This window comes from Danio rerio, chromosome 19 (assembly GCF_049306965.1).
Source record: "Danio rerio strain Tuebingen ecotype United States chromosome 19, GRCz12tu, whole genome shotgun sequence".
In the NCBI taxonomy this organism is placed as follows: Eukaryota; Metazoa; Chordata; class Actinopteri; order Cypriniformes; family Danionidae; genus Danio; species Danio rerio.
Genome location: NC_133194.1, coordinates 43,305,813 through 43,332,500, shown reverse-complemented (window position 1 = coordinate 43,332,500; position 26,688 = coordinate 43,305,813). Strand labels below are relative to the sequence as shown.

The 26,688-nt window shown below is 36.4% G+C and overlaps 1 protein-coding gene across 20 annotated transcripts in view; it reads right to left on the bottom strand.

Moving 5' to 3' along the window:
- Positions 1 to 15,848: 15,848 nt before the first annotated feature.
- vps50 (VPS50 subunit of EARP/GARPII complex) overlaps positions 15,849 to 26,688 on the bottom strand; it is a 307,794-nt gene continuing 296,954 nt past the window's right edge. For 4 of the 20 annotated variants that reach the window (XR_012395216.1, XR_012395224.1, XR_012395220.1 and 1 more), the window contains 3 exons: positions 19,039 to 19,228; positions 16,956 to 18,359; positions 15,849 to 16,811 (listed from right to left, as the gene is read on the bottom strand). Coding sequence is in view for 4 of the 20 variants with exons in the window: in XM_017352306.4 (XP_017207795.1) it covers positions 18,240 to 18,359; positions 19,039 to 19,228 (310 nt within the window). In the remaining 16 variants the exon portion in view is untranslated. Of the gene's footprint in view, positions 18,360 to 19,038; positions 19,229 to 26,688 lie in introns of all 20 variants that reach the window. The other 16 variants (XR_012395215.1, XR_012395223.1, XR_012395219.1 and 13 more) reach the window with 4 other exon arrangements.

Genomic DNA, 26,688 nt, shown 5'->3' with positions numbered 1-26,688 from the left:
GTCCTACGGTGCTTTCAAATCTGTGGTTCGGTTAATTTGGTCCGGACTAAGACAACAAATGGCACATTGTAGGGTTTTTTTGCTGTCCTTTTCACACCACACTGATTGATTTGGTCTGAACCAGTTGAAAAGAACCAAAATGCAGTCATGTTACAAATTCCACATCACTCAATGGCCAGATGTTATTGAACGTATTTCCTTAACTGCTTTTCGATTGGTCAGAATTAACGTGTGGGAAAATGCCAATGGAACTCCTGCAAGTAAACAAACACAAACAAACACAAAAATGTCGCTTTTTACTATGGAGGGACGACTAAACTGGCTGATTGTATCCCTGCTCATAGCATACTATATAGTTTGTGTACATCAATTTAGACAAACTATAGATTTCGAGATTGAAGCGTGGCTCTGGATGGAAAAAAATGTTTTAATACATTGCAAACGGTGAAGGTGCATCGCAAGTCACTTCAGGAGGAGGCATGAATAAATTTAGCTAAACTGCGAAATGGTCATCTTCCAGAATTATTACCAACGATCCATCAGGTCATGTTTTTCCCTCTCTCTCTATCTGTTTAAAATTGTTGGTAACGCGCTCTCAGTTATTTTTCCTCCACATCCCATAATGCACAGCGCATCGGCATACGGCAGCCGGATTAGTCCAAAAAGGCGCAGTACTTTTTGCGGTTGGGTCTGTTCTAGTTCGAATCATGTTCTCACCACAAACAAATTGCTCCAGGGTTCGTTTGAAAGCATAACCTTTGTCTTCAAGAGGTCTTGGTAAGCTTTTTTGGTCTGCTTTTGGTGCACATTCGAGTACGATTTCTACATTTACACCAACCCAAATGAACCACACCAAGAAGGAAAACAAACTCTGGTGCGATTTAATCGAACTAAACAAGGCAGGTGTGAAAACACCCAAAGCGTTGGCACTTGACTAACTGGGGCCCAGCCAGGTCAGGGAGCAGACAGACTGCCTAAACCAACCATCTGCTAGCATCTACAGTTTACCAAACTCAGATACTCTGCAGCACATAGAGCCACCTAGATATTATAACACAGAGACCGTGTCTGTTCCCTGAACCTCTAATTATAAAAAGAAAAACTCCCAAACTCTTTCAAAGGTGAGAATTGAGGATCAACAAATAAAAAATAAAGGTAATCAAAAGATAAAACTCAGGTTATTGAACATTAAATCACTCTCCATTAAATCTCTTTTTGTTAATTTGATAGCCAATTTAAAGTTAGATGCACTTTGTCTTACAGAATCCTGGCTAAAACCAGACAAATACATGAACCTAAAAGAATCTTCACCTGATGGATATTATTAGAAACACGAGCCTCATCTTAAAGGAAAGAGTGTAGGCAATGGCATAATATATAGTGATATTTTTTGTGTCACTCAGCAATCTGACTTTAAATATAATTCATTTGAAGTAATAGTGTTGTATATTTCAGTGTGCAATATAAACTATAAATTTCAATCAAAATTTATATTGGCAACTGTACTGTATCTAGGCCTCTAGGGCACTACACTGACTTTACAAAAGAATTTCTGGCCACAGATAAAGTTTTAACTGTTGGTGATGTAATATTTATATAGATAATAAAAGAAATGCTTTAAGTCTGGCCTTTTTAGACATACTGGCCTCTGTTTGAGTGAAACAGTATGTCACAGGGCCTACTCACCTGCATATTCATACATTAGACCTAATATTATTTTACATTATATCACTTGGTATTGATATTGATAATATTGAAGTTGTGCAGCAGAGTGATGACATTTTAGTTCACTATTTAATCCTTTGTTTATTTAAGAGTGATTTTAAAATATTGAAAAGAATGAGGGCTGCACGACTGGCAAAAATGTGGATCACGTTTTTTTTTTTTTTTTAAATCGAGATCACAAATTTATCACAATTCTGTAAATGTAAAATAAAGGTTAATGTGATTACGTATTGTTATGGTTAATTCTCAAACAAGAGAATTTGGGGAAACCGATTGCAACAAACCATTTAAGTTCAAAGACTAATCCTAATGACTTCTGTGAACTTAATCCATTTGAGTAATTGAAGCAACATTGACTTTTCACATGATTATTTTTTTAGCCACAAATTTAAAATAATATGTAAAAACAAGCAAAATAAAGCTTTATACATGCAATTTAATTCAACAAAACATTTTATTTTTTTAAATTGACATTTAAAAAAGAACCATTGTCATGTATCCCAGATCTGTGTCCCAGATCACCAGTCAACTGCTCATAAATGGGGAGGTAATTTCATATTAAATCAATGTTATTGTAAAGGATGATAATTAAATCATATTATCAATAATAACTAAGCAAAAGAAAGCAGGTGAAAAAATATACCGTGAGTGATAATAAAAGGATGATCACGTGCACACAGTTAATGTTAGCCCTCCCCTATTAATAATCTGTTCAAAGAATATATAAAACGAAAGCAGTGATCGCTGCTGCTTACAAAAGGATATATATATAGCAGCAGGACTGTAGGTTCACGACCGTCACTTTTTTGTCCAGTCTTTTTCAAAGAGAACCAATTGAACTAGTTGCATTTCCTCTAGGCATGTGCGCGAGTGATTATCCTTTCATTTGGTATTCTACTGCTTTCTTTTGCTCATGCAAACAATGGTTTTTTTCAGGCATGCTGCTTCTCGATTCTAAGATCACATTTGCATGAATATTGGGCCATGCTTTTTGTCGAACCCTGCTTTTAAGAAAACTACAATTAAAAAATTATTCCCAACCAGCCAGAGTGGCAAGTTGGAGTGTGTGTCTTACCCGCCACATCTGAAATCTACCCGCATTTGGCGAGTGTTAATGTCAAGCCCTGATTATAACTGTACATGTATGTAACTAAAAAATATTTTTGCACAGCAAAAATGCTTTTCTTACTTAGAGTTTTTGTCTTGTTTCTATTCCGTATCTAACAATTCTTAAATCAAGCAGCATTTTCTGGTCAAGCTAAAAGATTTAAAGAAGTTCATCAAACATATTTAGCCTTCTTTTTTCCTGATTGTTATCATGGAATAACAAACCACTGAATGCCGCAGTTCAACCAGAAACAGGATTTGCAGAGGGCCGTGAAATAAGTGTTGAGAGTTTGCTGCATGCTGTGAATGAGTGTGAGTGACATAAAGTGTGTGATTGATGGCGGATCTGCTGAAGCTCAGGTGCTCTTCATCCTGAGCTGAACTCTGTTCTCATGTCCTCTTGGCCAGTGTTCTGCTTTAGTGTCTGGATGTGGGCCCACGATTCTGACCATGACTGAAGGCTTGGCAGATGCCGAGTCACTGTGAGTCATCTGCTTATTCATAATGGCACAAACTAGACTTGGATTTCCTAAAGAAAATACTTGCGATTGCTTTGCTTGAAAAGTATGGTGCGTTTTTTCGTGTTGTTGAGCATGATTGACTACGTTTACAAGGACATCGGTAATCGAAATATTTGGCTTATTCTGAATAAGGGCGGTTCATTACACTGTGGCGACCCCAGATTAATAAAGGCACTAAGCTGAAAATAAAATGAATGAATAATTAAGATAATATTATGATTAAGTTTACAAGATCTAAAATAAGTCTCTGATGTCTCTAGTGTGTATGTGAAGTTTCAGCTCAAAATACCACTCAAATAATGTTTTATATCTATTTGAATCTGCCCTTGATACAAATTGTGCCATTTTGGGGACTGTCACTTTAAATTCAAATGAGATTGTGCTCTTTTCAAAAGAGGGCGGAGCTGTCAAACGCATATGTGCATAGTGACAGAGGCATAAACAAGACTAACATCCAATGCTAATGAGGGTGACATCATGACTAATGGGCGGAGCTTTCCCCCTCTGATGACACGTACAAAGGGAGAGTGTCAATCACAGTGTTTCTGCATACTGATTTAATGAAGTGTGTGATTATTAAATATAAAATTAATACATTTTTATCATTAGAAGCTAGTTATATTCACAGACTGTTGCCACTTGACTGTTTAATCCCCTTATAAAAGTGATTTTGCATTAGAGGTCCCCTTTAATATGTATTCCCCTATTTAAGCTTGTGAAGAATGGCAGATTGCTGTGTTTTGTTTATGCTCTGCACACAAACGGCTCTCGTTTCACAGAATGACTCATGTCTTTTTTTTTTTTCAGTGACGGCTACAACTCATACCGAAGTTAAATTCAAAAATGTGTTGCATCCTAACGGCACTAATCAACCAGACTGCTGGCTGTGAGATGTGTTACTCTCTAGCATTCAGACTTTATGGAGCAGAACAATCATATCCATTCCTTCAGCCTCATAAAGCCGAAGACTCGCACAGTGTGATCGGAATAATACTGCAAATGTCTTCATAAAAGAATCGGAACACATAATTAAATCCTAAACAGCGATAAATGAGCACAAAACACCTATAAAACTGAATGTATTTCAATTAAACAGGCTTTAAAAAAATGAAGTGTAAACCGCAGAGACGATATAAACTGGTTGTAAAATGTTTTGCACTTTTCTCCCCAAAAATGGGATCGCTCAAAAAGTAGCTTTCAGATGTTTTATATGAATTAATCAAAGAGTCTTTCTGCAACAATATCGACCGGCGACTGCTTTTCCCACAGACAGTCCAATTAAAGACAGCGCTGAATCAATATGACAAACTGACTGGACAATATATGCTTTCAGCCTGCCAGCTCACATTACGCTCAAGGCCTGAATTGTAGATATCGCTGTTGAGCCGATAGATGTGACGTTGCGTGTAGCATTGAGCTGCCTTGTTTGCAGTAGCGATTAATGCTTACAGACGGATTTGTTACAGTTTCTTGCAAAGTCAACAGAAAAATGACTTGTGATTAATCGCTGAGGGATTTCAAAAGCATCTTCCTGTCAAAACAACCTTACTTTGCATCAGCATTTAAACATCCTGCTAAAACAAGATTCTGAAATGATAATGATGGCTGCATGAAAAAACTATCATCCACAAAAACTTTTGCGTCTCACAAAAGATTTTAATAGAGGAAAAGATTATTTAGGTCATCACCTACAACTATTACTACACTAGCATGAGGAACCTCATGTTTCATTTCAGATGTTTATTCTTACATATTATATATTTCATTCATTCATTCATTTTCCTTCGGCTTAGTCTCTATTTCAGAGATGAACCACCAACTATTCCGGCATGTTTTTTTTTTATGTAGCAGATGCCCTTCTAGCTGCAACCCAGTATTGGGAAACACACATAAACACTCATTCACACACATTAATAAATTATTGACATCATTCATTTATTTTCTGCCGCTTTTCCGGGGCCGGGTCGCGGGGGCAGCAGTGTTAGGAGAGAACCTCAGACTTCTCTTTCCCCAGACACTTCCTCCAGCTCCTCCGAGAGGATCCCGAGGTGTTCCCAGGCCAGCCGAGAGACATAGTCCCTCTAGCGTGTCCTGGGTCTTCCCCATATCCTCCTCCTGGTGGGACATGCCAGGAACACCTCCCTAGGTAAGCGTCCAGGACGCATCCGAAACAGATGCCTGAGCCACCTCAGCTGACTTCTCTCAATGTGGAGGAGCAGCGGTTCTTCTCCGAGCTCCTCCCAAGTGTCAGAGCTCCTCACCCTATCCATAACAGTGCGCCCTGCCACAATCCACCTGTCAATCTCAAGTTCCATCCTTCCCTCACTCTTTGAAGAATAGGACCACGACAACCCAATCGTCAGGCACGGAAAGTGGCTCTTTGAGCAATTTAATTGCATGTCTTTGGACTGTGGGAGTATTGGAGTGCCCGGAGGAAATCTATGCAAACACGTGAAGAACAAGCAAAATCCACACAGAAATCACAACTGGCCCAGCCAGGAATTGAACCAGCGACCTTCTTGCTGTGAGGAATCACTGCTAACCACTGAGCCACCATGCCACCATATATTTCATTATTCATTCATTTTCTTTTCGGCTTAGTCCCTTTATTAATCTGGGGTCGCCACAGCGGAATGAACCGCCAGCTTATCCACCATATGTTTTACGCAGCGAATGCCCTACCAGCTGCAACCCATCACTGGGAAATACACACTTATTCACCTACAGCCACCATGGACAATTTTAGCTTACCCAATTCACCTATACCACATGTTTTTTGGACTTGTGGGGAAAACCCACTCAAACACGGGGAGAACATGCAAGCTCCACTGACCCCGCCAGGGCTCCAACCAGCAACCTTCTTGTTGTGAGGCAATTGTGCTGCCCACTCCACCCCGGTGCTGCCTATTTCATTTCAATATTATATATTACAAGTTACAACTATTTTGTTTCTGTTTCTACATTACAACCCCCACTCATGGTGATACTTTTTTGGGTGTATTTATATAAGGGTATTAGTTTCATTACAATAATTTGCAGATTTTTAAATTAAACAATGACTTTATTATTTAGATTCCATTTAATTTTTTCATACTTTCCAGACCTTAGAACTACTGCATCAGGTCCACATAGAGTACATACATTTTTGAGGCAAAAACACTGAAAGAAAATTTACAAATTAATAAAATATAAAATAACTTAAAAATCAATAAATATTTTTAATATAAATAAATACAGCTTAGTATAAACTAAATTAACAAGCAAACAAACAAGCAACATTTCATAAAAATAATAATGTAATTGCAATAGACAACTACAAAATTATACCATTACAAAAATGGCTAAATAAGATTAAAAAAAACATTACAATGAATAGGAATGGATAATAACTAGGTAACTAAATATTTAAAAACATATATTTTAGACACATTTATAATATTATAAATGTACATTTTTGTTAGAAATTGAGCGTGTAGCACTTATAATTAGATTGATCAGTTAATATAAAACTGACCAAGGCACGACTCGAACCAGCGACCTTCTTGTAGTGAAGCGACAGTGCTAACTACTGAGCCATCATGCCGCCACATATTAATTAAACCATCTGTTTGTAATTTCCTAAAAAAAACTAATCAAGGGGTCAGAAAAAATATCAATCTCTAAACATGTTTTAGATTTTAATTTACGAAAAAAAAACATATGACTAAAAAGTATGCGAGTTTATAGTACAACATGCTTCGTAGAAAATCTGTGAATTAAACTGCTTAACCCAAAAAAATAATACCAATCGAGGCGATAAGGAGACTTTGCTTTGCTGAGCAACGTTTTATTTTATTTAGCATTTTTGCTACATTTTATAAGGGGAAAAAGCTCAATCTGACTGATGAAGGTGACAGATGTGAAATTGGCACTGGGTGTGACTTTTCTAAATCAAATAAAATCATTTGAAAAAGTTGACAGGTATTGTTGAGTATTTTTACAGCACTGTAAGATACAAGCCTATACAAACAACTTAGGGTTTTGCTGTTTTGGAGAAAACTATATTTTTCATGGCAAGGTAAATATTTGCATGGAATTGCTCAAATTCTTTTTTCCCCAAGTGATTGCATATTGGAAGCAAACAACCATGTAAACAGAAGAAAACTGACAAAAATCAAGAGCTGAGAGCCTGTCTAGCCACCTGTGATCCTACAACCATGGTGAGACACAGTGTCAGTCCTAAAGTGGGGTTAGATGGGGCTATGACCTCCATTAGGAACCTGCTCAGCCCCAGTAAAGCGCACTTATACTCGTTTGCTGTTAATCTCACAAATAGATGAACCGACCTATGCAATAGGCTTCTAATAAGCAGCTACTATGAAAAAAATTGCTTAACTGGGAACAGTTATATGAATTTTTGGGACCTCGTCTTTTTCAAATAATATTATCAAATGGGCAAATAAAGCCTGTTAAAATAATATTAATAATTATAAATTCTCAGTTTCTCTGATCAGTGCAATCCTAAATGTTATTAATTTGAAATAATTTGTAGTTGGCGTTAGAAGTTATGGTAGCACTTGGTAACAGTTCACACCATTTAGGTACTGCTGGCTTTAGGGTTGGGCGATGTCGACCAATTTGGTATCGTACGATGTCTAATGTGAAACATCGGAATGGACTTGACTGGAATTAATGGAATTAATCATTTATGAATAATTAATTAATTCACAACTAATTAATTATTTGTAGCCTACCGTTTCAACTACCTGACCAGCATAGTCTTTGTTTTGCCCAAAAGTAATCAAATCAAAAATAAATAGAGATAGGTTACACAGAAATTACCACCTGTCAATCACTTTTTCCGGGGGACTCTGGTATGAATAGACAGAGTGATCTGTGTCGTTATAATGGCGTCAACAAACTTTGTTGGTAAATAATGTGCACAACCCACAGGAACCAACCAACAGTATCTGAATTTTCACTAAAATTACAAAGTACAAGCGAAAGATTGAAGCAGTGTACTGACATGTTACCTGATAGATTCAAATGACCAAAGAGTCGTTAGATAGACTCAAGATCGCACTTCAGCAGCGTTTATTTGAGAGCGCACAAGAAGATCTGCGCGCTCTTGAAGCGGCTTATATTTGAGGGGGCGGGCAAGAAGTTTTGTGCATGAGCAGAGGAAATCGGCGCACAAGCAAAGAGATCTGCATGCTCGTAGGCTATTACATAAATGCGATCTCGATTTCTAATACTGCGCTCACAACATTTGTCACTTGAAATAACGCCATAGGTAGTTGGTAGATCTGTGTAAAAAAAAAAAAGGCCTGCCGCCAAAGCTGGAAAAAAATCCTACAGGAAACACTGCACAGCTTGTGTTTTTCAGCCAAAAAGAAAGATATTACACCTTAAACATGGACATTTTTTAATGGAAAGATGCCCAGGCTGGCTGGCTGAAATTAAGTCTGTGAGCATATACACTATTTAGATTTAGCTGAAAAATTACTTGAAAAGCAGATATAGGGTATAGTGTATATGAAGGGGCAAGAAAAAAAAACTGAAGATGTGTCCCAAATCACATACACCAAATCACAACATACACTATTCTACGCCATTTTTTTTAGAATAAATAGTGTGCATTTTTACACTGAAATAGTATTTTTATTGTAAAAAGAATAACTTGTGTACTTTAAATACCCGGATGATGCACTTGCTCAAATTGTTCGGCCCACCTTCCAATCTGAGAAGAGAGTGATGGGGAGATTTGGGGGGCGAATGCCCTTAACTGAGATCGTCATTTCTAATACCGCATAACCTTTTTTTGATTGCTTTGTTGCTGAGCTACAAAAAGCAAGCTAGAATTAAGTGTTTCAATTAAATGTTGTACATAAATCTGACCAAAAATGTCAATACTTTCACTCTACGGACCGGGAACAATGAAGAAGACATCAGCGAGACATCAAATCAAGGCAAACACAGATGCAGCTTGACTGGTTTATTCGGCATTAAACTCCAATCTGTTATAAACGCAAGGGTGTAGAATTGGCATGGGCGGAAAGGGGACACGTCGCCACCAATAACTGAAATGTCTCCATAAGTAATTTGATCTCCTTTAAAATAAAATAATGCTCTGTCAACCCTTAGTAAACTAGATGTGCTCGTAAGGGTTAAATCAATAGATGTATATCATAGATAATAGCGAAAAAGGATTAAATTGTGTCACATGCCTCTCAAAATTTCCATACATTCATACCTCCTCAAAGCCAGATTGCAGTAAAATCATGTAAATTGACTTTTGCAGCATAAGATGTGCTTCATTAATTGTTATTTGTATTATTAAGTGTTTTCCCTACTGAAATAAACAGCTTAAACCAGCCTAGGCAACCAGGCTGCTTTTAGAGGGGGTTTGGCCACTTCTAGAGCCTGGTCTTAGCTGGTCAGGCTGGTAAATGACCAGCTAAAAACCAGCTTGACCAGCCTAGTCAGGCTCGGAGCCCAGCCAAAACCAGCTCTTAAATCAAGCTGGTCATGCTGGTTTTAGCTGGTCATTTTCCAGCCTGACCAGCTAAGACCAGGCTGGAAATGGCTGGAAACCAGCCTGGAAGTGGACAAAACCGCTCTAAAACCTGACTGGTCAACCAGCTAAAACCAGCCAATCAGCTATTAAACCATTATTTATGTTTTTAAAAGCATGAAACTGAATTGGTGCTGTTCAATGCATAGGGATTTATGTCCCCAGCACCAATATCAAGAGCAAATCTACACCCTTGTATAAATGGGATTGTTTTTGTCTTTACTGTTAAAATTCATTACTTTTTAAAGTATTTTCTGAATAAGTTAATATTAAGCAATGTTTTCTAGTTATTTTTAAAATGTATTAATTATTGCCCATGGCAATTTTAAAGTAATACAATTTGTTTACAGTATATTTACCTTCAGCCCACAGCCCTCAGTCAAGTTTTTTGTGGCCCTTCGTGAAAACAATTTGAGCCCCTGTTCCAGTGTATGTGAAGTTTTAGCTCAAAGTAAGAAGGAATGTTGGACATTTCACGAACATTTCACGGTTTGCTCATGTAAGTTAACGTTAGCGGAAGAGGCGGAGCTTTCGGGTACTGACTTTGGATTACTTTTTTTTTTGGACTGTGAAAGCAAAATTTTCCCACAAGGGCGATTATGTCGCCTCCCGACGGCAAATACAATTATAGTCATTGCAGGTCGGCTATTATTTAGTAGTTTGGCCATCACTTATTGACAATCATCAAACGTCATCTAGAAAACCGTTTGAATTTCAGGTAATATGGCTAAAGCTAACGTCACCATTTCTTTTTTCTATATGAACAAAGATCCGCATATGAACCTACATTTACTTTGCACTGTATAGTGACTCTTTTACATAGGCTAATATGTACAGCTTTATTTGCCAGTTTGCTAGTGTTGGCTAGTCACTGAATCAACTTTACGTTACTTCAGAACTACATAAATGTGTCCACTAACCGTTTAGAAAATGTCCTTGTTCTGTCTAGAAGTTGAAAGCTTTCTCTTCATCATGATCCTACCACAGGTAAAGTTTTAATCCATTACTAGTGATTTCTGCTGTGAGGTTCATTTGATTTGTTGCTTTTGTCTTAAATGTATAGTGTAAAGGCTCCGCCATCTTCTCGAAAGCAGCAGCTCATTTGCATTTAAAGGGACATGCACTAAAACGGCACGATCACAAAAGAAGAGTAAAATTGACAAGCTAAAACAATCTGTGAAAAGGAGTATATCCTTTTTAAAATGCAAAAGTGCAATTCTGTAAGGATTAGAAAAAGCGTGGCGAGTTTAAGCTTCATAGGGAAATTTTGAAAAATTATGCTTTATTTCTGGGATTGTGATAAGTAGAACAGAAAATATCAGGACACCACAAGGGAAATCAATTTATTTACCTCATATTAGCAGATAAATCATATCTGGAGCATCTGTGAGCAGGTTTAATTTCACATGAGTATGCTGATGTACTTTACACAGAAACTGATGGTGTCGATAGAGAATATAAACAAGCGGAAAAGCACAGATATGTCAAATAAACAAGCATGAAGAAGTCAGCTTTGATCACAGCAAATGCAGGTTCACAGTTGAAGAATTTCAGCATGACAGAAATAAAGAACAAAGTGATAAAACACTATGTGGGCCAGCTTTTTTTTTAATTACAGTAAACAATACTTGCAATATGACATCAATTGCCTGAAACGGCTATAAATAATGTGTTCAAGTCTATTCCATTAAGGTGAGAATATGCAACAGATAGTGTACAACTACATTTGCATTTTCTGAAAAAAATAATGTATTTGTAAATGACAGTTTAGATGATTGTGACAGCTATACATATTAAATATGCCAGAGGGCAAAAAAAGTAAATTTTTAATAAAGTTTATTTTTTGAAAATGACTAAACTAGTTTTATTTAATAAATAATTATAAATAATTAGCAAAAGAGCAAAGAACAGTTTAAAAATGTATAAATAAATAAATATAAATATATACAACATTGAATCTGATAGCCGTGCGATATTTTGCAATAACACCACTCATACAGCCTTCTCATGCTTGTGTATTACTCCACCCACATAGAGTAACAGCAGATCAATAAACTCACTACAGTTTGACAAATATTGCAGCTGTTGGACAACATAATGTATAACATTAGGACTTTTTTCCGCAAGAATGTAGTTTTTAGATTGCAACTATGCAGTTTATTTAAAGGATTTTGTCTATTTTAAACATCTATACTATTTATAATACAGCGCATCTGCAGCCATTAGCCTGTCATTGCGCAGACCAATGACAATTGACGTTCTGCCACAAGATGGCGACAGCTGATCAAATCATAATAAAAAGGTAAGTGATGCTCTAAGTCAGGGAGGTCAAACTCCGTTCCTTGAGGGCCGTAGCCCTGCACAGTTTAGTTCCAACCCTGATTAAACACACCTGATCAAACTACTTGAGTCCTTCAGGCTTGTTTGAAACCTACAGGTAAGTGTGTTGGAGCTGGTTTGGAACTAAACTGTGCAGGGCTGCGGGCCTCCAGGAATTGAGTTTGACATCCCTGCTCTAAGTCGATCTCTCTCTCTTGTATGTTGTAGTGCTGTATTAATACCACAGTAATCTTGTAGGGCTTGCATTGCTTTGGCTTTTTCTGGGTTAATAATTGTGATCTCCCAACTGCAAGAGAGAAATACAGGGAAATGTCTCTATACTGATTTCATGCCATCTAGCCTTATAATCTTAAAATGTCCACAAAATAACCTGTTTTGTCATCACTTTAGACATTATGCTAGAGAATCGTTCAAATACTAGCTCTAAAGTGACATTGGTGAATTGGCAATGACTGTATATTGCTGTATATCGGCCATATATATATATATATATATATATATATATATATATATATATATATATATATATATTTTTTTTTTTTTTTTTTTTAATTTATTTATTTTTTTTAAAGTAATGAGATAAATCATGAACGGGCAGTGTAATTAAATAAAAAAATAAATAACAAAAATTTTTTGAAAACAATTCAAAGTCTATGAAATGGAAGGGCATCCGCTGCATAAAACATATGCCGGTTCATTCCACTGCGGCGACCTCTGGTTAATTAAGGGGCTAAGCTGGAAAAAAAAAAAAAAAGAACGAATGAAAATAAAATAATTTTGTGAAGGACAATGTGAAAGTAAATACAAAATTAACAAAATATTAAAAAAATAGCACATACAGGCTAAAATGATTTATTAAACAAAACTGGTCTGTATAAAAAATCTACATAAAATAAAACAGCACACACAGGCTGAATTTATTAATAAAACAAAACTAGTCTGCAAGTTGACTTTATAGATGCACTATGAATAAGTGCACCCAGTCCACAAGAGATATTTGTGGTCAGTGAAAGATAAACTGCTGTGCACGGTTACGAGGGTGTGCGCGAGGATGTTCTTCTCAGGTGGTCCTCTGATGTTTTAAACACAATGGTTCGCAGACGGCCCTCCAGCCGGCCATTAAAAAACCATAAAAATGCCTCCTACTCACGATGAGTCATGGCCAAATCAATACTTCTCTCCATCCGAGCAGGCTATTTAAAGAGCAGCATAACAGGACGAGGAGAAGCCAATTAATTAGTGCTAAAGCCTCGCTTCCTATGGAGGATTAAAGGAAAACTGCACAGCGCATGGGAAAAGACTTACCTGAAGGGGAATATGTCATTGTGGAAAAAGTTATTGTAGAATTAAAATAAAAAAGTGAGGATGAAACATTGTGCATAACAAAACATCTTAATACTTCATGTGTGAAACTTAAAGGGACAGTTCACTCAAAACTGAAATTTATGTCATTATTTTGTCACCTTTGACTTGTTCAAAACCCACAATGTTTGAGTTTTTTTTCTGTTGAACACAAGAGAAGTTTTTTGTAAGAATGCTGGTTTCCTGGCACACATTGCCATTTTTTTGTACTATGGAAGTCGATGGGTACAGGCATTCTTCAAAATATCTTCTCTTGTGATCAAACACATAAAGGTTTAAAACCCACATGAGGAAGAGTAAATGATAAAGTATTTTTCATTTTTGAGTAAACCATACCTTTTATTTTACACTTCTAATGCTATACACTATACACTTTATTAGGTACACCTTACTAGTACCGGGTTGGGCCGCCTTTTGACTTCAGAACTGCCCTAATCCTTTGTGGCATAGATTCAACAAGGTACTGGAAATATTCCTCAGAGATTTTGGTCCATATTGACATGATAGCATCACACAGTTGCTGCAGATTTGTCGGCTGCACATCCATGATGCAAATCTCCAGTTTCACCACATACCAAAGGTGGTCTATTGGATTGAGATCTGGTGACTGTGGAGGCCGTTTGAGTACAGCGAACTCATTGTCATTTTCAAGAAAACAGTCTGAGATGATTTGTGCTTTATGACAGGTGCGTTATCCTGCTGGAAGTAGCCATCAGAAGATGGGTACATTGTGGTCATAAAGGGATGGACATGGTCAGCAACAATACTCAGGTAGGCTGTGACATTGACACGATGCTCAGTTGGTACTAATGGGCCCAAAGTGTTGCAAGAAAATATCCCCACACCATTACACAACTACCACCAGCCCAAACTGTTGGTGAGACCCTGCAAATTGTAGCCGCAGTTTCCTGTTCTTAGCTGACTGGAGTGTCACCCGGTGTGGTCTTCTGCTGCTGTAGCCCATCCGCTTCCAGGTTGGTTGTGTTGTGTGTTCAGAGATGCTCTTTTGCATACCTCGGTTGTAACAAGTGGTTATTTGAGTTACTGTCGCCTATCTATCAGCTCGAACCAGTCTGGCCCTTCTCCTCTAACCTCTGGCATCAACAAGGCATTTTCGCCCACAGAACTGCCGCTCACAGGACATTTTCTCTTGTTCTGACCATTTTCTGTAAACCCTAGAGATGGTTGTCCGTGAAAATCCCAGTACATCAGCAGTTTCTGAACTCTGACCAGCCCGTCTGGCACTTACAACCATGCCACGTTCAAAGTCACCTAAATCAGCTTTCTTCCGTATTCTGATGCTCGGTTTGCACTGCAGCAGATCATCTTCACCATGTCTACATAAATAAACTGAGTTGCTGCCATGTGATTGGCTGATTAGAAATTTGTGTTATCGAGCAGTTGGACAGGTGAGTGTATATCTTCATTTTAACAAAGCAGTATTGATTATTAAATCTCACAATCTATCTTTTAGTCAGTTGATGCATTGATAAAGCTTTACTAGACACCTGACAGTGCAAATCCCATTCAATAATTGCAAATAAAAGTACAAAACAAGAGATTTTCACACTTTAAATAGTGAATGGGTCATTCTAAACCACAGGTGTCAAACTCCGTTCCAAAAGGGCCGCAGCTCTGCACAGTTTAGTTCCAACCCTAATTAAACACACCTGATCAAACTAATTGAGTCCTTCACGCTTGTTAGGTGTGTTGGAGCAGGGTTGGAACTAAACTGTGCAGGGCTTCGGCCCTCCAGGAATTGAGTTTGACACCCCTGTTCTAAACCTTGGTGGTAAACATAATCCTGGTTTCTTATTTCACGTTTCACACTGCTTAAACTTTCATCAGCATTAAAAGAATATCATGAATATTCATAAGCTGATGTTTCACATGGTACATTCCCGTAAACCTGGGTCTAGTCCTTTTATTTGCATATTTGAGGTGTCAAATATGCAGTATGTGTGGTCATGATGTAAACATAATCGCATCATATTCAAGTGGTATCGACGAATAGCAACTTTTTATTTTACATTGGTCATAAACAATGTAACTACAGAAGAGTCTTTAAATAGGAAATGTAGATTCCTATAACCCAGGGTTAAGACCCTTTATTTACATATTTAAGGTGTCGAGTTCATTGATTGGATGAACATTTATATATTGACCACACATGGAACTTTAGATAACCAAATATAATCAAGCTTTCAAAAAGCTTATTATAAATAAAAAAACAGTTCATATGATAAGAATGTTAGCATGTTTATTGTTCGTCCTTGCCTTCGACTTGGTACAGCTGAATATTATTACACAGTTTAGTAACCACAAACAAAGCAACACATTCCAGCAAGCAAAATACAGTATGTTCTGTATTTCAGACATATTTTTCTGACATCTGAAATAAATAGTTTCTAGCAAGAAGGTTTATATGTTTTTTTTTGTTTGTTTTATTACAGTCTCTTCCTATTATCATTACTATTAACAAAGAAGTAATCACATTCCTGCACAAATGTGTTTCATGAAAAAGGACAACAGTAGCACACCTCTGGGGTTAGAGATAAGTGTCATAAATTATAAAATCAACATATAAAGAAATAAGTGTTTGTGTATCAGGGTGAGACTAGTGACGCACAGCAAGTGAAATGAGCGACTGTGTTTGTGAATATTTATGCACATGCATTTTGTGTCCAACTGTGTATAAAAGTAACACTCCACTTTTTTGGGGGGGAAATATTCTTATTTTACAAGCCATTTGAGATTTAAATAAATTAGTTTATTAATTTTTTTATTCATTCTGCCGATCTCCGGGTCTGGCTAGAGCACTTTTAGCTTAGCTTGGCATAAATCATTAAATGAGATTAGAGCATTAGCATCTAATTTGTGCATTTGAAAAGTGCGTTAGTGCTGTAGCAGTATTATGCAGCGTTGTTTGCTAGTCACCAAGCTCGGGACTTTTATCAGGCGCGGTGTAAAAATCGTTGCTTTATGGCAGCTAACTTCCTTGATTATTTAACCAAATGAGTATTGTGCCTAGCCATTTCAACTAAGAAGATAGCAACTATTTAATTTCCGTTGGTCTTAGTAAACGATGTAACTACAGAAAAGTCAAGCTTTAAATAGGAAATTTATCAAAACACTTTTTTTTAATTCTTTGAGTAAGATGCTAATGCAGAGGTGGCCAACCCTTTTCCTGAAGAGCCACCTTCCTGCAGATTTTAGTTGCTACCCATGCAACCTGAACCAATTAATTAGGATCTGAACACCACGTGATAATTACAGGCAGGTGGGTTTAATATGGGTAACAACTGAAATCTGCAGGAAGGTGGCTCTCCAGGAACAGGGTTGGCCACCCCTGTGCTAATGGATAACGTGATTCAATTATTTATGCTAAGCTAAGCTAAAAGTGCTCAAGCCAGACCCTGAGAATCAAAACTAGTAAAACTCAATAATAGTAAAGCATGTCACTACAGTAAAGTCAAGCTTTAAATAAGACATTAATCAAAACTCCTTTTTGAATTATTTGAGCGAGATGCTAATGGTCTAATCTGATTCAATGATGTAAGCTAAGCTAAGCTAAAAGTGCCCCCAACAGACCTGGAGACTCATAAATGGTAAAACGCAAAGTTTTGATCTTAGTTGTAAAGAATGTAACTACAAAAAAGTCAAGTTTTAAATAAGAAATTTATCAAAACTCCTTTTTGAATTTTTGAGCAAAATACTAATGGTCTAATCTGATTCAATGATGTAAGCTAAGCTAAGCTAAAAGTGCTCCAGTCAGACCCGAAGACTCAAAAATAGAAAAACTGAAAGTTTTGATCTTAGTAGTAAAGAATGTAACTACAGAAAAGGCAAGTTTAAATTAGGAAATTTATCAAAAATCCTTTTTGAATTATTGAGGTGAGATGCTAGTGGTGTAATCTGATTCAGTGATTTATGCTAAGCTAAACTAACAGTGCTCCCGAGAGATCCGGAGATTGGCTGAATGGATTCAAAAATGGCAAAACCACTTCCAAAAAAAGTGGAGTGTTCTTTGAAAAGGATAGTTCAGTCAAAAATGTGAAATCCAAAACTTAGTAAGTTACTCTTTAAAACTGTGCTGTAAAATGGTAGCTATTAACACCCAATGAAATAGATGTCAATGGCTACCAGTTACAAATATTTTCCAGAATATCTACTTTTGTGTTCAACAGTACAAAGTGACCCATACAAGTTTGGAATAAGTGGAAGATGATTAAATGACAACATTTTCATTTTTGAGTGTACTGTCCCTTTAAAGGACGTCTTTATACCATATTAAAAAGCCTCATGCTACAAAACCCTCATATATTCCTCAACAAGGAAAAATTCAGCTGCTCATCCACAGCTCTGCTTAAATTAGGGTTTAACAGCGCCTGAGACATTCACTCATGTTGTGATTCAAGTGATGCTGATAACACTTTCATTACCCATTATCTTTTACAGCCGCTTCATATGTAGTCACAGCACGTCCTGCTTACATTCCTAACAAAACGCAAACAGAAACCGTAAACGTTTTCATGGTTGACAAACAAACTGCAGACCACGCAAGACAGATACGGGACGCGTAACAGTGTAGGTGTGTGTGACTTTTGTGGTGTATTTTTGATGACAGTGATTTATCTTTTGGGCCGGTCAATGTCATCAATGGCTGCGAGGAGTTTCTGTCGTGCTTTCTTGTTGATGTGGGACCCGAGGCAGACGTTGACCAGGTTAGTCAGCTGCTTCATCGAGTACTCCTGGGTAAATACAAAACAAACTGGTGATAAATCGAGCGGAGATGACAGTCATAACCATACATCTCTTTAATGGAGAATTAAAGCCAGTCTTGCAGGATATGCCTTACTAAGCAACATCACAAGCACATTTGGAGCCAAGCCAGCGTTTGTCTTGACATTTAAAAGGCAAACATTTAGTGATGCGTCATTTATAAAATATGCTAATGCTTCATTAGAATATGAGATTCGATTTTTACAGTATATGCAAGAATGTTTGATCCGAACATTAGCATAAAAAGGTTTGACAAGGCACTTCTAAGAAAAGAATAAAATGTGATTTTGTTTAAACGAATTATTATAAGCTACCCTTCATTTGCATTATTTTTAAATTATTATTTAAATTTTTTTTAAATTGCATTCACCATTTTTAATTATTATCCCTTTTTATTTTAGTTTTTAATATTGTCTTATTAAATTTTTTATATTAAAAAATAGGTAAAAGATGCTTCCCAGTGCTGGGTTGCAGCTAGAAGGCCATCCGCTGTGTAAAACATATGCTGGATAAGTTGGTGGTAAAATTTTTTTACTTAGAAATATGTTTGTTTTGAAACATTAGAAAAATAGAACAAAATATTACAAACCAAGAATATGTGAAAAAATAGCAATAGCAAAAATAGCTGTCATGTGTCATCCATCTTACCCTGTGGTTCTTGATAAACTGCTCCATGTCGTTTTCAGTCAGGTAGTATGCTTTGATGTAGGTCTCCACAAACTCCTTGTCAGGAATGGGTCTGAGGTCGGTGAGCTTCTCCAGCTTCATGAGGAACTGCTGGAAGTCCAGCTGCATCAGCGCTCGTCCTTCATTACTGCACTTCTTCACATTAGCATAGCTGGCAGACAGCAGGAGAAGAGCAGAGGTGAGTGCTGAGCCATTCATTACCTGTTGACAGTTTACGCTTCATTAACTGTAGACAGCGTCCCCAACAGCAATTCCAGGTGATGAGTCTTACACGGTGCGTGTAACTCTCCGGTTAACAGTTAACCTCGTGCCCTGCTGCTAATCAAACCTGAAACCTCACTGACCGTTAAACCACCAGAATGAAAATTAATAGACCTATAAATATATAAAACAATTAACAATGCAGTGGCCAGTTAGAAATAATTTATGACAAGGCTGGGATTAGTATTTTTGTTTCTAGATAGACATATTTATGGAACTAAAAATAGAAAGGCAGAATGACAGAACTGTAGATTATCTAGACAGACAGGCAGGGGGGGTGGGCGGGCGTGCAGACACAGACAGACAGATAGATAGATAGATAGACAGACAGACAGATAGATAGATAGAATTAAGGAACAATGGAACAAGAATGGAACGACAGACAGATAGAATTAAGGAACGATGGAACAACAGACAGACCGAATTAATAAAACAATGGAACAAGAATAGAATGGCAGACAAAAAAAAAATGTCGAAGAATGGAATGACAGACAAACAGATCGATGGATTTAACATAAAAAGGAAAAATAATGGAAGAACAGCTAGACAGATGAAAAATGGAACAGAAATGGAACAAAAAATGGAAAGCGTGGAAGACAGACAGATGAACAATGGGGCAGAAATGGAACAAGAATGGAAAGAGAGACAAACAGATTACTGATGGAACAAGAATAGAGACAGAGACAGAGGAACAATGTAACAGAAATGGAACAAGAATAGAAAGATAGACAGATATACAGACTGACAGAAGAACAATGGAACAGAAGTGGGGGAAAATGGAACGAGAGACAGACAGACAGACAGACAGATGATCAATGAAACAGAAAGGGAACAAGAATGGAACAAGAGACAGACAGATGAACAATGGAACGACAGACAGATAGATGAACAATGAAACAGAAAGGGAACAAGAATTGAATGAGGGACAGACAGATAGATGTAAAATGGGGCAAAAATGAAACAATAGAAAGAGATAGATGAACAAGGGATCAAAAAGAGAACAAGAATGGAATGAGCAATAGACAGACAGATGAACAATGGAACGAGAGACAGACATACAGATAGATAGATGAACAATGGAACAAAAAGAGAACAAGAATGGAATGAGCAATACACAGATATACGGAGAGATGAACAATGGAACAAATGGAACGAGAGACAGACAGACAGACATACAGATAGATGAACAATGGAACAGGAACAAAACAAGAGAGAAAGACAGATATACAGACAGACAGATAAACAATGGAACAGAAATAGAACAAAAAAAGAAACGTGAGACAGACAGATGGATAAACAATGGAACAGAATAAGAATGGAACAAGACAGACAGATAGCATGTTTGCAAGAATTATTGTTTTAAAAATTACATTTCTCAAAAGTGTCTTTGATTTAAACAGCAAAAACAAGAACAACGATTGCCATTGGTGAATCCGGTTAATTTCTGTGAAGATCAAATGTGAATATGTTTGATCATAATTTTGAAACAAATCTAATCACAGTTTTGAAATATATTTCAAAACTATAATTAATTAGCAATTTCATTCAAATTATCACTTTTTATAAAAGATGCACAGTGAAACATTGTATTATTTTTTGTTCCAAATCACTGGAACTCACTCCCCTGGTAAGCAGAATCTTTTAAGGTTTTTAAATAATTTTAGACTTTCCTTTTAGGACTTTCTTTTTGAGGTGTGCGTTTTAGTATTTTAAACGTTTGATTGGTTACACTTTTACTATTACGCAATATTGTTTTAGCGCTGTATATTTTGAGTGTAAAGCACTCTGAGGATTAAGTTTTAAAGCCGCTATATAAAAAAAATAATGTATAAGTGTTATTTGACACTTTTACTTGAACACAATATATTTTACCCCTGTAACTTTAAGGTTAAAAAAGCATTAAAGGCATTAAATAAAAATAATTGTGATTATTATAATATCACATAAAAAAAAAAAATGAATCTAATTGGCTTTTAGCTCATCATTTTAATATAATCTGCTAGATATAATGTTTAAACTACAAATGACTGTTAAGAAGCACAATAGAGTGAAGGCCATTTCAGTCAAATTTGTCATATATTCAGTTTGCCAACTTTTGATTTGTACAGCTTGATGTTCTCGGTTACAGACCCGAGCACTGAGCTTCCACAGCATTGATTTACAGTGTTGCTGCATCACAAGGCAAACAGGCATGCATGCAGAGTTCAGTGCTGTTGACACTCCTGTTTACTTTTTGCCAGACAGCGGTGTAATTGCTTTCTGTGAGGGGGAAGATATTGCTGGGCTTATATTGAGTAGATCCGGTCTGCCAATCCACCCCTGTGTTTCTCTGCTCTCTTCCTTCTGCCTGTCACGTTCTGCTTGATGGTCAGAACCGTTTTGAAATGCCGCTCAGCACTGCAATGATGGAGTCTACTCACAAAAATACGGCCAATATAAACAAATATGCTGTATAAAAACATGAACAACACTAAAAATTTCAAAGTTTTTTTTCTCTCATATTCATGCACTTTGGCTTCCATAAGAGCTGGTGCTTGGATACATGCGCTGAGTGGCCATTTAGATTTTTGAAAGGGCTATATTTTTATCCCATGTAATACTTTAAACATGAGAATAACATTGTAATTTATTCTGAAGCAGTATCTTCATCAATGTTCCATATCAGCTCGCACTCATAGAAATGTTTAAAAAAAATATATATTTTTATTGATTGATTTAATGATTTGCAAGGAATTGATAATCAAAATTTATGTTTTTACCTCAAAATTTATGTTTTTACCTGACCTCATTATTAAATGCAAGCATCATTTAAAGAGCCCCTATTATGCATTGTTAAAGGTCATATTTTAGTTTTGGGGGTCTCCAACAACAGGCTGATGTGCATGCAAGGTCACTTTCATTGACATATAATACACATTTATTTTTACCTAATTATCCCAAGGACTCCTATATGATTTGTTCAGCGATTCATTTGTTCCCAAACCACTTCTTAGCGCGAAGCTATCCTGCGCTGATTGGTTCGATGACCCAGTCTGGAGGAAGAAACTGGTCCATATGAACTGTGTATTGATAAAGTTCCTGACAAAGTCCCTTACATCAGTAGTGTTTTCTGATCCTTCCTATAACAGACGGCGATGAATCCCCGTTGGCAGGGTAGGTTTTTGCATTAATCACCAGAACGTTCACTTATTAGTGGTCATTCATCTTCAGTCATGATCAGTCCCACATACATCCGCACTCATAGTGTTTGAAGGGAAGGGTGCGTTCATGTTTTACCGGAACCGACACTTCATATTTGATATTATTTCGTGTCAACGCCGATGCGAACAGGCAAAAGATCTGGACGAACGACGAATCATTTAAACGACTCTGAGTTGACACTTTTATTTTAAAAACCTGTATTTTTAAACAAGGAGCACTTTCAGATTTAAAAAATCAATTGGATGTTTTCATTCACTTAGAGCTGTGTTACACACTGCATGGGAGGTCATTTTCAAAAACCCATAATAGGGGCTCTTTAAATAGTACTGCACTATAGGGCTTTTGGCTATAACAAAAAAAATCTATATGAACAAAATCGGCAGAAAAGAAAACACTGAAGACTTTAACGAAGATGACAGGTAGCATAAATGTATTTAACTTGAAAAATGACTACATAAAAATGGCTTTTAACTTTATTTTTTAATATACTGTACAAATATAAAAAGGTTTGGTAAGGGATTGGTCTACCAAAAAGGAAAATTCTGTCATCGTTTACTCTCCCATTTACTTGTTCAGATCTATTTGAGTTTCTTTCTGCTGTCTAACGAAAATGAAGATATATAAAAGACTTCCTTAATATTTCTCCCCCTCCTATGAAAGCTGCCAGCAACCAGCATTGTTCAAAATATCGTCTTTTGTGTTCAGGAGAAGAAATAAACTTGAACAGGTTTAAAACCCCATTAGGAAGAGCAAATGATTAGGTAATTTAAATTTTTGGGTGAACTATCTCTTTAACAAACAAATACAAACTTCCAGTAGGTAGCTACAAGTGGTCATCTTAACCATTGAGTCATTTAGTTGTTCATAGAGTCCATTTATTTATACTGTTATTCATGTAAGAATGAAGCAAATGTATGAATAATTAACCGAATCATTGAAGAAAACGAACCACTCATCTGGTTAACTGTCCAGTTGGGCAAGAACAATATTCTTTTACTAGCCATATCAAAAACACATAAAGTACCACAGCATGTTCAATGAAAACCTCTAATCACACTGTAAAACCCAACAGTCCACTTTATCAAATAAAATGAGTGTAGTTAACTCAAAATTGACTGAAAGTTAATTCTACTCATTTGAAGAGTTTTGAACTCAGTGTTGAAGGTAAGGAGTTAATTAAATACCTCATCACTTTAACTTAAATGGAGTAAGTTCAGAGTACTCATATAGATTAGCTTTTTAACTCAAATTGTTTGTAGCAATCGGTTTCCTCAAACAATTTGAGTTGCCTTAACACATTGGGTTTTACAGTACTCAGTTGGTCTGAGTTCCCTTCATTTATTGGGTTTTACAGTGCCCAAACTGCTTCGTTTACTCAAATGGATTAAGTTCACAGTACTCATTAGAATAAATTTTTTTACTTTTTTAGTTTGTTGCAATTGGTTTCCTCAAATGGTTTGATTTACTTAAACTTTTTGGGCTTTACAGTGCCTTTATCCTTTTACTTACGATTAATTTACAGATTTTTTTATATTACGGAATCAAAAAACCATGAGATTTGTGGAGTCACTGCTAGGTTTAAACATATTGGTGTCAAAGTTTATCGAGTATATTTATTTTATTTTCAAGCCTTCTCACTGTGTGAGCATTTAAAGAAATGTTAAGCATCTAGGCACAATAATTTGTACCATTTCTTAAATAATTTGTACCATTTCTTTGTACTTAAAAGATTAATTGCATTCAATAATTTATACAATGAACACTGTGCAATGCTATTTTCAATTATATGATTCAATCGCTGTGCCTAAATGTTGTTAGACTTTTTTAGAAAACCATAATAATAAAGTATTTATCTATGCTTGTAATTAGTTTTTTTATTTTATGCATGACTCAAATGATGAATTTGTATTCATAACGCAACACACAGTTGAAGTCAGAATTATTAGCCCTTCTGAATTAATAGCTCCCCTGTATATTTTTTTCCCAATTTTAGTTTAACACATTTCTAAACATAATAATTTTAATAACTATGCCATGATGACAGTGGATAGTATTTTACTAGATACTTTTAAAGATACTAGTATTCAGCTTAAAGTGACATTTAAAGGCTTAACTAGGTTGATTAGACATGTTATAGTAATTAGGCAAGTTATTGTATAACGATGGTTTGTTCTGTAGACTAATCGAAAAAAATATAGCTTAAGGGGGCTAATAATATTGACCTTAAAGTTGGTTTAAAAACATTCTTCAGAAGAAAAAATATTATCTGACATAATGTGAAATATTCCTTGCTCTGGTAAACATCATTTAGAAAAATAAATAGATAATTCACAGAAGGGTTAATACTTTCGATTTTAACTGTATATCACAGAAAAACAATTATCGCAATTAAATTTTTCCAATATCACGCAGCCATACTACAAATATATTAGTTTTATCAAATACAACATTTTACCAGTGAATGTAAGCACATATACTGACAGTCGATCTAAAGCTAGAGGCAAAGACGGTCAGGTAGAGTTCACTTGCCCACAACTAGAATTTTTTTCCCCCCTCAGGATTTCACATTTCATTATTGATGTTTCAGGACTCATCCTAGCGCTTGATCAAGTGTAAGATGATTTTCTCAGCGTCTAAAATGCTGTCCACCTACAGATGGGATGATTACATGAGCTGCAAATGGCAATCACTGAACAAAACCGTCCAGGCGAAAAAAGCATATGGATGGCGAATGCTCTAGATTGACAGAGACAGCCTCTTTAACACCTCTTTCAGACCGTCTGCCCTTTATATGAAGACTGTACTCTGCCAATCTAAAACAAGTGGCCCTTGACCTATACTGATGCAGGTGCAGCGCTGAACCCTGCCAGGAGGTGCTTACCAATCTATACTGGGTCAAGCCCTTATAAACTATTTATTTTGTTTTGACCAACAAAGGGCTTTTAAACAGACAAAAGTTCTTTCACTAACACACCTCTACAGTCTGACAAACAAGAGAGGTTTATACTACCGAAACCTAAAAGTTAGAGGTGCTGTATGTAAGTTTTTGACTCCTTTAAAGCATAAATAAACTATAATATGTCTGCAGATATTTAAGAAACATGCTAAGTGAACACTCTTGTTTATCTGAAAAACAAGGCTGAAGTCAGATATTCTGCTTTGAAAATGTAAGTTACGTATCAGAACATCTTGTCTTTGTTTTGGTCTTTGAAGCCGCCCACTGTCAATTTAGCCAATTGTATTTCAGCACTCCGGGTTGCCTTTGTGGAAAACAGCATATTCCGTTTATTCAATCAGGAAGGCTCTCAAAGTACCCATCCCTGACCAAAATGTGACCTCCGGTGGACAGTAGCAGCCTCCGAAATGAGATGCAGATTCCACATGAGGTTATTATTAATTAGCAAAAAATATTACTATTACGAACATAAACATCAGGTGAGCAGGTTACATAATAACCCTGTGTCCTAACAATATGCTACAATACAAGATTTGCAGTGTTAAGCAATTGGGCTGTTTGCACCAGACAAAACACAACAGAAATTTAAATACAGCCATGCAGAGGCACAGAATAGTGCATTCACTGCACTCCCAACAAAATGGTAAGGTTTATAATCTAATTAATACATATAAAATCTCTTTAACATTATTAAATGTAGATCCTGAATCACTGATATGTGTTGGTTTGCACTGTCACAGTTCTAAAGTTCCATTTCAAACGGTTTATTTTATTTTCAAGATCTGAGGTGAACTATCTGCTGCTGCTTTCAGTAGTATGGCAATAAATGTCATGTAAAATGGCATTCAAACTCACAATTATTAGCATTTAACACTGAATAAAGCACATGAGGTGTACCTGATGTAAACATTGTCAGTTTGTCCTGTTGTTCAGCTGCAAGAAATAGAAGCCATTTCAACAATATACATAAATTTCAGGTGTTGGTTTGAACAAAATCTCCTTTTAATATGGAGAATATTCCTTTTATCGTGTGCACTTGCTTTTATTTAGAACAGGGTTTAAATCTGCCTTAAATCCTCATTTAGGCTTGACAGTCTGGCACACTGCACTGGAGTCATCAATCTGGCAACCTGCGTTTATGTGTGTTTTGAACCAAGTGTACAATACCTAGCTCAACCACTGCATGTTAAACG